Here is a 12,793-nt window from a genome sequence, read left to right as displayed (position 1 = left end):
TCCTGAGACAACGACTTCATTCAGCCAAATTCATGTGATAAAAGACTTCCTTGGTCCACTGTCTGCTTCCCAGATACAAAGCTTGCAATACATGTATTCAAGCCTCTGCTGTGCAGTTAAATTCTTTTTTGGTCATTTGCATTATAATCTGTTGATGTATTACCTCATTGTTATGTTTATTGTTCATGTCACTGTGAATGGGGCAAAAGCAAAGCACTTCCTGTAATTGTGCAGAGTTGGAGCAGATGTTCAGACATCACTTTGGAGTTTCTTTCTCCTCCACTTTCGTTTTTGTAAACCCCTCACTGTGTGGCATGCAGCCTTATCTAGCCCATCAGGTCTCTAAACCAGCAAGACCTTGGAAGCGCTGCTATCATGATTGTACCGTCATTAGCACTGAGCTTCTGTTTCAACTGCCATTTAAGTTCACATCACCCCAAAACAATAGCAACGTCTGACATATTTGCAGATGTGACCTTTTATTCTCCAATTATTTCCAAACAGTAAGGCCTCTTGTCCTATCTGGTTTCTTATTATTGCAACAAACTCCGGGAAAATTGATGGGATCTTTATTTTCAAGCCATCCCCATATGATCCCAAAATTGTGATTCTGCTTTTTCTCAGCCTTCTAGGAAACACTGAAGCTTTTGAATATCACAAGCTATTATATATAATTATATTTTCTCAGCTATTTCTCTCCTGTGATGCAGTTGAGAGATTCTATAATTCACTTACTGCAATGGAAATGCAAGTGACTTCCCTAGTTCACTCTGCGGGGGTGTTGTCTTAAACGAGTGTGCATATATGTGTGTGTGTGAGTGCGTTCATCTGCATTTATATGGGGGGGTCACTAAAGGTCACCCCTTTGCCCACTTCAGAGACAGGAAATGGATCCAATATGGGCCTGTGTAAGGTCTGCTTTAAAGCTCTGGGGAGTGATTTGGTCTACATGTCATGACCAGAACTTCAAGATCAGTGAGCAAAAATGTACAAAGTGAAAAATACAGATGTTCAGTTCTGGTCATTTGAAACCATAGATCTCTGGTAGGCCTCACAGGGACTCGGAGGTTTATTAAGAGTGTCAGTGAGGCAGAAGACAATGAGATTACATGTCAAGAAACATTTATGTCCTGTCAAATATGACCATATTAAAAGGGGAATTTCTTAAGGCCAAACCTTTAACTGTAACTGCTTATTTTGTGACTTTTGGCATAATTATTCAGAATCTATTTACACGTGTTATGTTGATGACACATTAGGCTGGAACACTGTACAGTATGGCTGCATTAAGCCACTCTATAGTTCTCACCCATGTTTACACCTGTTGACATACTTTAGCATGAGGAGATTTTCCAGACCTAATCCTCTAATACTTCTACATCTTGTCGTCTTGGACTGTGAGCAAATATTCTACATAGATGGTCAGTGTCAGGCAACTGTCTTTGCTGTGATGGTTGTGAGGATTACTGTTTACACAGAGCATATTTCCAACCTTCTGGGGAAGAATTTCTCTCAGGAAGTATTAGGAGCACTCTTTCATGTCAGAAATGCAGACAGAGTTTGTTACTTGTGGGCTGAATAAAGAAGACCTTATTTAATCGGCATGTATGATGCTAAAACTTAAAAAAAAAAACTCAGTCATTCAGATTAAGAAAATATATCTCGGGTGTTTTGTATTTGAGTATGTTCAAGTTCAACCTTATCTCACAGAAATATGTGAAACGAGCATGACCTCTTTCACACTGCAGGAAGCACTACAGAAACAATGCCAAATGAAATCCAGTTAATCACTGGACTAAGCACTGGCTCATTGTCACATAATTTGACCTTTTCATACTTTTTCTTTTCTTTTGTGCATTTTCATGCTGGGGAAGTCGTTACAGATGGCCCTGTCTCAAAGGAAAATGAGTAATAGGTACATTTGTCCACATGTTCAAAATGTAGCAGCCCCACAGTAAAGTCCTGTAAAGTTTGAGTATTTTTCTTTATCATTTCCTGATGTTTTGTATAGCTACTATTTGCAAACAACTAAACCTATATTCATTCATGTTGAAATCAAACCGCATGTTTTTCTCTCATGCCCTTAACATGTTTTTTTTCCTTATTATCTGACATGGTTAGGCCATGTATTTCTTATGCCTAACCCTATCCATAAAATAACATTATTAGACACCACTAGGCTCAACAGTACTCGACCTTTGTTTTTTTGTGTTACAGTCCATGGTGTAACATTTGATAGTTTGTAAGAACACATCTCTGACAGATAAATGTAATGCAAAATGTGAGAATAGTACAATTTTAAAAGGAAAACATAGACCTGGACCCTTTTTAGAGTCCTGAAAATGTTGTAATTTGATCATTTTTGAGTTTACCTGACTGTTTCATATAATGCAAGATATAGGTATGTGACTGTTTTAAAAACCAGAGTGTTGTCAAACAGTTTTTGAGCCGCTACATTTTCTGTTGTTGACCAATATAGCTATTACAGCTCCACTTTTATACCTGTTTCCACCTGCTGACACACACATGCACAGGGTCACACACTCATAGAGACAGATGCCATACACCGGAGCAGTGGGCAGCCATTCACAGCGCCCGGGGAGCATGGGGTACGTTGCCTTGCTCAAGGGCACCTCGACCGTGACAAGGAGGGGACAGCTGTCAGTTTCACCAAATTTTAAAATGGCATGACCCGACCTTCCGGTTATTTGACAACCCACTCTAACCACTGAGCTGCGGCTGCCCCATAAATGGTGTGAGACTGCACTGAATGGGAAGTGCTGTTGCAATGGAAGGAGGTGAGGTTGGTTTGCAACAAGGGTTAGATGGGTATTTTTAATATGAACACAAGAACATATAGCTAGTGAGAAAAATGTTGTATTCAAATGAGATGATCAGTGTTATTCGCTTAAAGAAATAATTTTATTCATTCATTCATTCATTCATTTTCCATAGCCATATCATCCCATTCAGGGTTGCAGGAGGGAGGACCCTGCACTCAGATAAACTCATCAATAGATTCCTCAAAGCACTTTACAATGTGATTCTCACTCACCCACTTATACAAACACTTATAAAGTACTTCTTTCATTTGCTTACTCTGCAATGTCACACTGATGAGCATATCAGCGGCAGCGCGGGGTCTTGTGTCTTCCCCAAGAACATATGTAGTCTTCTTCTGGGGAATGTGATGGGGTTGGGCATCAAACCATAAATCTTTTGGTTGTAGGATGTCCACTCACTGATCCACAGTCGCCTCATTATATAATACTGATCTTCATTTAGGGTGAATAGACTTAGAAAAACACACGGTGATTAATCTTTTAAATTAAATAGAAAAGGCATTTTCAAATCATAAACTCTCCATTATTCAGTGATTCAGCAGGTTGTCTAGCAGTCAGTGGATTTAAAGTGCGTTCACCCCGCTTGTCCATTACAATGAGAGTATCCATCTCTATAAGATTGTGAACCAATTTCTACCTTCATAGCAGATATATACGTTTGTTCAGGTGCTTATGATATTTTATACCAGAATTGTCCAGAATTTAACCCAAATTAGGCTGAATAATTGAGCTCAGTAAACGAGACTGCAGGCTTTACTTTGAACCATTTCAAAGTGAGCCTTGAATAATTTATCCTATTATCAACAGCGTTTATCACATTTAACACAATTTCATTCTAATAATCAATCTTATTAAAACTGTTTACTTTTGCGATGGAAACTTTTTCGGGTTTTCAATCTGGTGCTCAAATCTCTGGAAAATCATATGTTTACCATTGATAGTAAGTAGGAACACTCTATTTAGCTGCTCCAGTTCCAAGGCCAAGGTTTCCTGTATATCTTCCTATTAATGTAATTAGTTCCACCTTTGCTTATCCTGCCAAAATATTGGCCAATAAAACTGACAATCCACCCCTGCATTAATTTGCAGGCAATTTTAAAGGAAGTTCAAACCAGGACTGTGCTGAAAATTCCCTTACTGGGAAACATCACAGTGGAGGAAATAACACTAATGGAAAGTGAACTTTAAAAAGCCAGTTGTTCCTTCCCAGTATATCTGTGGTCTGTATGTAGTCCAAAAAGTGGTTGTTATGTCCCATCGCAACAAAGCACAGAGGACACATAAAAAGATGATTCAGCAGCAGAAGTTGTAGACAAGGAGGCCAATCATATTTTTGCACACGCAGTCTGCCACCTTGTGTTGACGACCTGTGTTACATAATGGATGAAATGGCTTTTCAGTTTGAATAATATGGAAGCGGTAAATCTTCTGTACTTTTTGGAATATAATGCAGATGTACACTGAACATTCAGCAGTATAAAAATGAGCTATGGTATCTTTAGGACTGCTACCTCTCAGCAAAATAATCTGCATTAAGACTGGGTGGATTTGCATTACATCAAATGTTTAAACAGAACGTACTACAGTTATAGTTCTGTTGTTGTTGTTAATGGTGGTAGTTGTTTCTCTTGTGATTTTGGTGAGAGCATTTATTTTTCAGGGATGCCTCTTAAACTCATCTATAGAAATTGGGTTTGCCTTTAGTGCACCTCAGCTGTAGCACAGAGTGCTTCTCGTACTGTGAAAAGGTCATGTAACAAGATGTCTCCATAGCCTCTCAGTAACACTTATGATGCATTCAGATAAAAGTCATACACGCAAATGTTTAAGCGCTAAACTATATTTATGTACCCATCATTTTGAAGCTCCAAGATGGACTGGGATTTGTTTCAAAGATCAACACTAAGCTTGAAGGAGTTTAGTAATCAGCATCTTTAAGTCATTTCATAATGCAGATGTTGATAGTTCCCACATTTTTTGGTTTCTATTGCAAATTCAGTTTCATTGCTGCCCTTAAACTATTTGATCTGTAAAACTGTTGTGTCAGGACTAAGAAATTGGCTTTTAATTTCTAAAACACTCGCAGGTTTGAGCTGTTCCTTTTGATTCTCCTTGGGTATCAATACAGTTTTATAATTTGTTGTATTTATTTATGTTAGCTATCTACGCATTTCGGTTCTTTTAATCATTTTAAAAGCAGCTATTTCAAGTGATTCTGTAAACATTTTTTTATTAGTATTGTCATAAAATGTGCTCTTTTAAACAAATTTGACTTGCAGTAAAGAATGTGTAACATTAAACATTAAAAGTTATTTCTCATTGTGCCACAAACAGGTTGTACAGCAGCAGTTGAAAATTGGATATTAGAAAACACCTCCTTCAATCAGAAAACACAACATTTGAGTGTGTTCTATTTTATTGTTTACTGAAACGTCGTTGCATCCCAGAGATGTTGTGTTTCTGTTTTGTTCTGGTATTTTCTACTCTTTCTGTATTTTTGTCTCGTCTAGTCTTCCACCTCAATCATTTTAACCTATTTCCGACGGCTTTGAATGCAACACACGAGATGCCTTCAGGGTCTGCTCGGGCTACTTTTGCTGCTCGTGACGTCACTGCCACGGCCACCATGTTGAATAAGGAAGTGGGCAGACAGTCTACACAGGAATCCCGAGCCGAGCTTAACGTCAACGGCCGTCTTTAGTCGATCGGTCCACCTTTCCCCCATTTTCACCCTTAAATATTAGGTTACATGCTGCTCGGTTCTCTGTCTAACTTCAGCAGGCGCCTGTCTTTAAATTTGATCGCTCTGTAGCCTCAGCTATGACTTCTCTTACGCAGAGGAACTCGGGCCTCGTCCAGCGGAGGACTGAGGCCATTCGCAGCGCCGCCGCCGCCGACAAGGAGAAGGACTCTGGTGGGGAGGAAGACGAGGCCCGCCGTGGGGAGGAGGAGGAGGACGACAAAGGGGACTCGAAGGAAACAAGGCTCACTCTCATGGAGGAAGTGTTGCTCTTGGGCCTAAAGGACCGAGAGGTGTGGGTTGTTTCTAATCGGTTAACCAGGCTAGCAACGAACTTACTCGTTTAACCCAACATTAGCTAGCATAGCGTTTACTTTGCGTTACCAACCAAATGTCAACATGGCAAACTTTGTTCCTTCGAGCGGTAGCTAGTGTTCCCTGGATTTGTGTGTCCACAGCTTGTCTCGTATTGTACCGTAAAGCTTGTTAGAAAACGTGTGTCAGGTAGCTTGTATTTAACGATGTAACAATGCAACGTGTCTATAGTCAAGGTGCTTAATACTAGTCTTATCGTGGCATTTTGGTGCTGGTCAGAAGCATCGGGTTAACTAACCTACGCTGAGCGACTACTTTATCAACCTACGTAGTTTTCATATCCTTTTGTTATCTGTCAGTTTTATTGACAACTTGCCAGCTGCTACTTACATTTCAATCTAAAAGTACAGTAACTTTGCTCAACACGTCAGCTAAGCTAGCAAGTGTTTTTTTTTTTCTCCGCCCAGGGCTACACGTCTTTCTGGAACGACTGTATTTCTTCCGGTCTTCGCGGGTGTATGTTGGTTGAGCTGGCCCTCAGGGGGAGACTACACCTGGAGCCCTGCGGTGTGAGGAGGAAAAGCCTGCTCGCAAGGAAGGTGAGAACCATAATGACCCGGGCAGGTGTTCAGAAGAAAAAAAACGCGGTTCATACGTCAGAGAGCCTGTGTGTTTACCTTACCTGCTGTCACCTTTTCGTTGGACACTGCAGAGTGGAGTATTTCTTCATCTGGGACTGAAGGCAGTTCCTTGCAACCCTTGTTATTCCTGTTTTCTCAGGATGTGGGTCGGTGTCTGAATTAGGAGATGGTAAATAACTGCTGTCTTTTGTTTGGTAAGGTTATCTGCAAGTCAGACGCTCCAACGGGAGATGTGCTACTGGATGAAGCCTTGAAGCACATTAAAGAAACCCAGCCTCCAGAGACAGTCCAGAGCTGGATAGAGCTACTGAGTGGTGAGAAAAGCCCCTCTGACTTTGCCAATCAAACCGAGCAGTAACCTACTCATTGTTTCCACCTGTTGAACAGGTGGATTAGCCTTTACAGTTGCATACTTGGTACCGTTTTGCTCTTCTATGATATCAGAGTTGCTGGTGTAATGATTGAGACTCATGAACAGCTTGACTATAATCCAATAATACTCGCTGACGATCAGATGGCGATTGATTATGTTCTGGTCAGGGCCTTGTCTTTGCAGTGGATCTTCTAAAGGTGCATCTTGTCTTGTAGGAGAGACGTGGAATCCCCTGAAGCTTCACTACCAGCTGAGAAATGTCAGAGAGCGTCTGGCAAAAAACTTGGTAGAGAAAGGTGTTCTCACCACAGAGAAACAGAACTTCCTGCTTTTTGACATGACCACACATCCGCTCACCAACAATTCCATTAAACAGGTACGGTGAAGGCGTGTTCGTCATCTCTGTGCGGCAAAGTTAGTCAATCCAAACAACGACTGGAGTTTATTCTGTGATTAGTCGGCACACAGTGACAATCACCTTTTATGAGAGGAGCCGTCACACCCTCAGCCTACTGCCGCCTGTGTGCTTGTATAGTTTCAGCTACTCTGGTAGAAATGCAGTATGTGTAATAGCTCTTTATATTACCTGTAAGATACTCTTCAGGAAAAAAACAGACCCAAAGGGTTTCTGGCAGGTTACATTGGATATCTGGAATAGTCACATAGCTAAAGTGCTAATTAGCTAGAACACTTGTACAGCGTATACATTTTTGCCCATTTAAATGCTTATGTTGTTCTTACGAGGGAAAATCTCTGCTAACAAAACGTAGACGCTTGCTTTTCCGATAACTCGTGACTTTTTTTTCTCTTGATTATAAGTTAAACCTAGCTTATAACAATGAATTTAAAATTTTGCTTTAAAATGTTTTTTTATCTGCAGTAAGACGGGACCAAATGGTTTCAGAGGGATGCGAAAGTAGTGTTGATCTTTACTGAGCAGCTACCAGCACTCAGTTGAGTAGAATTGAGGGACAATTCCCTAAAGTTATTAAGACAAAGTTAAATTATTAGCTATTTGTCTCAGAGTTCTATTGTGGCATGAAGGAAAAACTCTTGGAAAAAATAATTTTCCACAAGGATGGGGAGCTCGTGAAAGTAACGGTGACCAGTTAGTGATATCCAAGGGTGTGCCCACTGGAGAAAAACTGTCCAAGTTTAGGGGGCTGTGGGGCATAAACAAAAACGGCTCCAGTACAATATAAACGGAAATCACAGTGTCCTTGTGGTATGGCCGTATTTCCCTAATTTATATTGCCAGCACCCTTTGCTCAGTGTTTGTAACCTCTCCTATAGAATGTTCCTCTGTAAGAAGTGCTGTTTAAGTAAAGATAATTCATTAACTTGTTGGTTTATTGGAGTAAACCAGGACCTGCTACCTTATTGCCTCATTGGTAAGACCCAAGCTAGCTTTTTTCTCTTTCTTTCTGTATTAATGATCAACCAGGGTTTCTCACATAGTGTTGATACTTGAGTGGATAAAGTTTTAGTTTTACAATGCAAAGTAGTGAAACCTGCTATTTTAAAGCTACAAGCAGCGCTTTGATTCTTTCCCTCGCACACACACACACACACACACACACACATTACATCACATCAGCTTCTACCTGTTTTATGCAAACCCACAGGATCAAGACACAGTAGGAACGCTCACTACTAACTAGGTTTAGATACTTTTAGAGCTCTTTTCAGAACCTTTTTGCCTTTTTGTAACAGGCAAAAATGAGTGGTATTGATCTTCTCATTAAGTCTTTGCATGATGTAATGAGTGTGTTGCTGAGCTGTTCCTTTAAAGGGAGCTACTATCATGTAATCCTTAAATGCGATGCATGTGAATGTTAAACGTATCACACATGTCTCCTTTGTGTCCTCCACAGCGCCTTATCAAGAAGGTCCAGGAGTCTGTTTTGGAGAAGTGGGTCAACGATCCCCACCGCATGGACAAGCGAATTCTGGCTCTGATTCTTCTGGCTCACTCATCCGACGTTCTTGAGAACGCCTTCGCCCCACTCCAAGACGACCAGTACGACCTGGGCATGAAGAGGGTGCACACTCTGATCGAGCTGGAGCCCGAGAAAGAGAGCACAAAGCCCAACGCCAATGAACTCATGTGGGCTGTCGTGGCTGCATTTACTAAATGAAAACACCTGATTTTGGTTGGACTGAAAAGATCTGGCTATGGTCTGTGTTATTTAATTGGTTGAAGAACTTAACGAGACAGACTTCACTTTAATGAGACAATCTATTCTGGTTGAGGAGTCTGTTTATACATCTATTCTGGATGACATTTTTGGTGGTAGTCCATATTAACACAGTGCAGTGTGATTGGTGGTGGGCTTCACCAAGTAACAGTTGATTGGACGGAAAGGTCTCTGAATGAAAAATGGAAAGGCTTCTTTCACGCAAGTGAGGTAAGTTATCTGCCACTGCAGAGTTGGACGTACAACATCAACACTACAAAGAGATGGGTGTCTGTTAATGTAAGATGACATCAAAGAAGATAACAGGTGGCAAACCGTAGTCATGGTGAATATGAAGACATTGCCCGGGGCCAAGTTTCACTTCTAGGAAAAAAAAAAAAAAAAATGAAAGAACGTCCTCTCTTCATTTCTTCAGCATCTGGCCGGTCTGAAAACTGGTCTCTACGAGCTCTCCCAGACGCTCCTGTAAGGGCGTGGAAAAAAAGAAAAGTAAATCACATGGCTATCGATGCTCTTTGCACTCGTGTGGGCCTTCTGCTTCCACGTGTTCATTCTCATGTGTGTCGGGAGTATGTCGGCGCTCGCGGTTGCTGTTAGAACAGACTACCTGAATGCTTTGCCAATTCACTCTGTAAAATGTCCTTCCTCCCTTCTTCCTCATGGTATTTTGAGGAGGAAGGAGAGGATGAAACACTTCAGTTCTTGCTCCAATAAAAGCAAGCTGGGTGATTTGGTCCCTTTTTAAAGACTTTTTGACCTAAATGAAGAAGAAGACCTCGAGTCAAACAAAAATTAGTTTGCTGCTTTCGCGAGGCTTCGTTCTGTGTTTATAAAATGTGGCCAGTCTTCAGTTGCTCTTTATGTTGCTAGTTGACGCTCGGATTAGCCTCCCATTTATCTATTTTGCACAGTCAGTGGCCCTATAGGTTGGATAGTATTTCAAGCTATTTTCTTGGGTTGCGTAACTCGTCGACGTTTCAAGATGTTAAACCTCCGCGACTATGGCGAAAGATCTCTTATTTTGTCGACAGCTGCTGAGCTCTGTGGATACTTTTAAAATCATTCCTTTTGACACGTTAGAAGAAGAAGAAAAAAAAAAAGGCCTCTGGTTATATTTCCAAAAGCGAGTTGACGTTTAAAGATGTGGGCAAAACTATCTACTCTCTCTTCAGATCGGGCTCTCGCCAGATCGGCGGTTGCTTGCACAAATAGGCTGAGAATGTTGAGCCAATTCAGCTAGTTTCAGTTCAGTAAGCGTTAGTATCAGCCCACCTAAAATTTTATGTTTATATTTGAAAGACAAAAAAAGAAACGAGACATTTCCTCACTTGACATTGGTGGTGTGTAGGCATGCAGACAGTCTTGTTACCTTTTAATCTTTGAGATGCTTGCCCTCTGTGTGAATGCAGTGGCGAGTGGCGTTTGTATTTAAGATCGTCGTGAGCTTTGGTCAAATTCAGGAGCTTCATTTCTTACACGACTAATCCTCAATATTGACTGTAATCGGTTTTCCTTCTTCTGAGGAACTCATGTCTGTGGATTATACCACTAGTTACCACCAAGTGAGGAAATGTGTAATTTAGGTGACTTGACACTTTTTAAGTTTCTAGCTTGCGATTAATGTGTCTTAGTTTGTATGTCATGGCATAAATGGACACCATTTCTGTTTATAAGCCTGTCGTAGACATGTTGTATTGTTTTATACGCGGAAGTGATCGGGGCGTTACTTGGGCCCGAACGAGTCCAGATGACAACGCGCTGTCCATTTGGACGAAAACTAACTCCAAACATGATTTAGCGTAGGTCTGGTAAACTTCTACTTCAGTATGAAGATACGATTACAAAAATAATTCTGTTCTAGTCGATGTAATCTTTGGATGACGTGACATCACTTATTGTTTGATGGCATAATTCTCTTTTTCTTTTTTTTTCTTTTTTGTCTTAAATTTCTACCTGCGAAATACCAAGAGGTAAGAAGAACCGTTCAGATCCATTTCCAACAAAGAGACCACGCATGCTTATGGTGGAGGGGTACTTGCGGATGTAGCTAAAGAGAAAAGGCTTGTATGTAATTATTAGTCCTATTATGTATACAATCTAATAGAACTCAATGAAAGGGATCTTCTCTCCTATCCTCTATAATTCTGTATGCTTTTTGTATTACCACACAAAATAAAGTAAGGATCCTTTAAGTGCCTGAATTTACACTGTTTTGCTGCTGTTTTTATTTCACATTTTGTGTTTATCTTTTGATTCCTTTGTCACTGAACGGTTGCTCTCATTTCTCTACGGTTGCTTTAATTTCTCTAGACACGAAACCTGAATCCCGGACTCCTACAGCTCGGGGGTTCTGTGGTTCTCTTGCACGCCTCTTAAGAGGGGAGTGTCACTGCAGTTCAATAATGGGAGTCTGAAGGATGACAATGTTTGATTAGTAGCAAAATGTGACGTGGAGCATTTGCTTTAGGCTTCATCAGTCAACTGTGAGAATCTCCGCCTAGTTGAGCATCTATCAGGGATTATTTATATATATATATATATATATATATATATTAGGTCTGGGCAATGATTCAAATTTTTAATCTAATTAATCGCATGATTTCCCTGATTAATGACGATTAATCGCATTTGTACGCAAAATCCAAAAATTCATTCAAAAGTAGTGTACAGCTTTTAGCATTTAGTTTTATTTTAGATGTACTGCCATATGAATGAAAGTGCCATAACATTTGTTGTGCAAACACACTTTTAACATCAGCGTTTTTATGTAGAAGCCTCGCTCCACTGTCTGTTACCTTGAATGACTTGCTGCTATCAGTTGTGTGTTTTGCCTTTAAGTGATATTTTAGACTGGAACTACTACGGTGAGAAGACAATTCAACTTGGCAGTGTTTACAGATGACTTTGGTTCTGTCGACTCCGCCGTCTGGAAGAACTTTAAAATGAAAATGGCCAAGTAAAAGTTCCGTACCCTTCTCCGTGTTTGGTGGATCCGCCGATTACTTCCTTTTCCGGTTCCGCAGCAGACGGCCAAATAAAAGCCTATGAGCAACAGACTTTTACAATAATAAAATAAATTAAAAAAAATTTAAAAACTGCGTTAATGCGTGATAAAATATTTATCGGCATTAAATAATTAGCAAGTTATGCGATAATAACGAGTTAACTCGCCCATCCCTAATATATATATATATATATATACGGTATATATAACTTTATATTGCAGGAATGTATGTTTTGTTGATTGTTTTTCTTAGAAGTAGTTCATTGACTTGATGATTTCTTTTTTTCATGTTTGCCCAAAAAGTGAAACCGTTTAAAAATAATTTCCCCGTCAAGAAATAATTGAACACTTTTTGAGCACTTTTTTTCTTGAGGAAATAGAAGTAAAAGATCTGTCTCACTCATTTCTGTTGGCCAAAGACGATACTACCCCAGGTAGCCTGTTCACTCAGCTTGGCCTAAAAACTGGACACGGGAGGAACTGTTCGCCTGACTCTGTCCACTGTTTAGAAAATGCATATCAGTCTCTCCTAAACATATCAGATATTATGATTTAATCTGCTGCTGAGACAGCAAGAAATGACTCCTCCTTCCAATGTTTTTTTTTTTTTTTTTTGCTTTAAAATGTTATTAACTGATTGAAAAACAACTGTTGGATGACCATATTCCTCCTATTTCCA

The 12,793-nt window shown here is 40.1% G+C and overlaps 1 protein-coding gene across 1 annotated transcript; it reads left to right on the top strand.

The window, feature by feature from the left end:
- The first annotated feature begins 5,468 nt into the window (after positions 1-5,468).
- Positions 5,469-11,315, top strand: LOC142372513 (Golgi phosphoprotein 3-like). Its single transcript, XM_075455446.1, has 5 exons — positions 5,469-5,876; positions 6,366-6,497; positions 6,739-6,853; positions 7,128-7,288; positions 8,787-11,315. Exons 1-5 carry the CDS (start codon positions 5,664-5,666, stop codon positions 9,048-9,050), a joined length of 885 nt encoding a protein of 294 aa, XP_075311561.1. The 5' UTR covers positions 5,469-5,663; the 3' UTR covers positions 9,051-11,315.
- The last annotated feature ends 1,478 nt before the right edge of the window (positions 11,316-12,793 follow it).

Source organism: Odontesthes bonariensis, chromosome 22 (genome assembly GCF_027942865.1).
Source record: "Odontesthes bonariensis isolate fOdoBon6 chromosome 22, fOdoBon6.hap1, whole genome shotgun sequence".
Taxonomy (NCBI): Eukaryota; Metazoa; Chordata; class Actinopteri; order Atheriniformes; family Atherinopsidae; genus Odontesthes; species Odontesthes bonariensis.
The sequence above is the reverse complement of the archived record's forward strand: the minus strand, read 5'-3'. Positions and strand labels throughout refer to the sequence as shown.

Coding starts and splice junctions, on each gene's coding strand:
- LOC142372513 (XM_075455446.1), top strand. CDS start 5,664: ATGACTTCTCTTACGCAGAGGAACTCGGGCCTCGTCCAGCGGAGGACT. Junction 5,877..6,365: donor TGGGCCTAAAGGACCGAGAG/GTGTGGGTTGTT, acceptor TTCTCCGCCCAG/GGCTACACGTCTTTCTGGAA. Junction 6,498..6,738: donor AAAGCCTGCTCGCAAGGAAG/GTGAGAACCATA, acceptor TTGTTTGGTAAG/GTTATCTGCAAGTCAGACGC.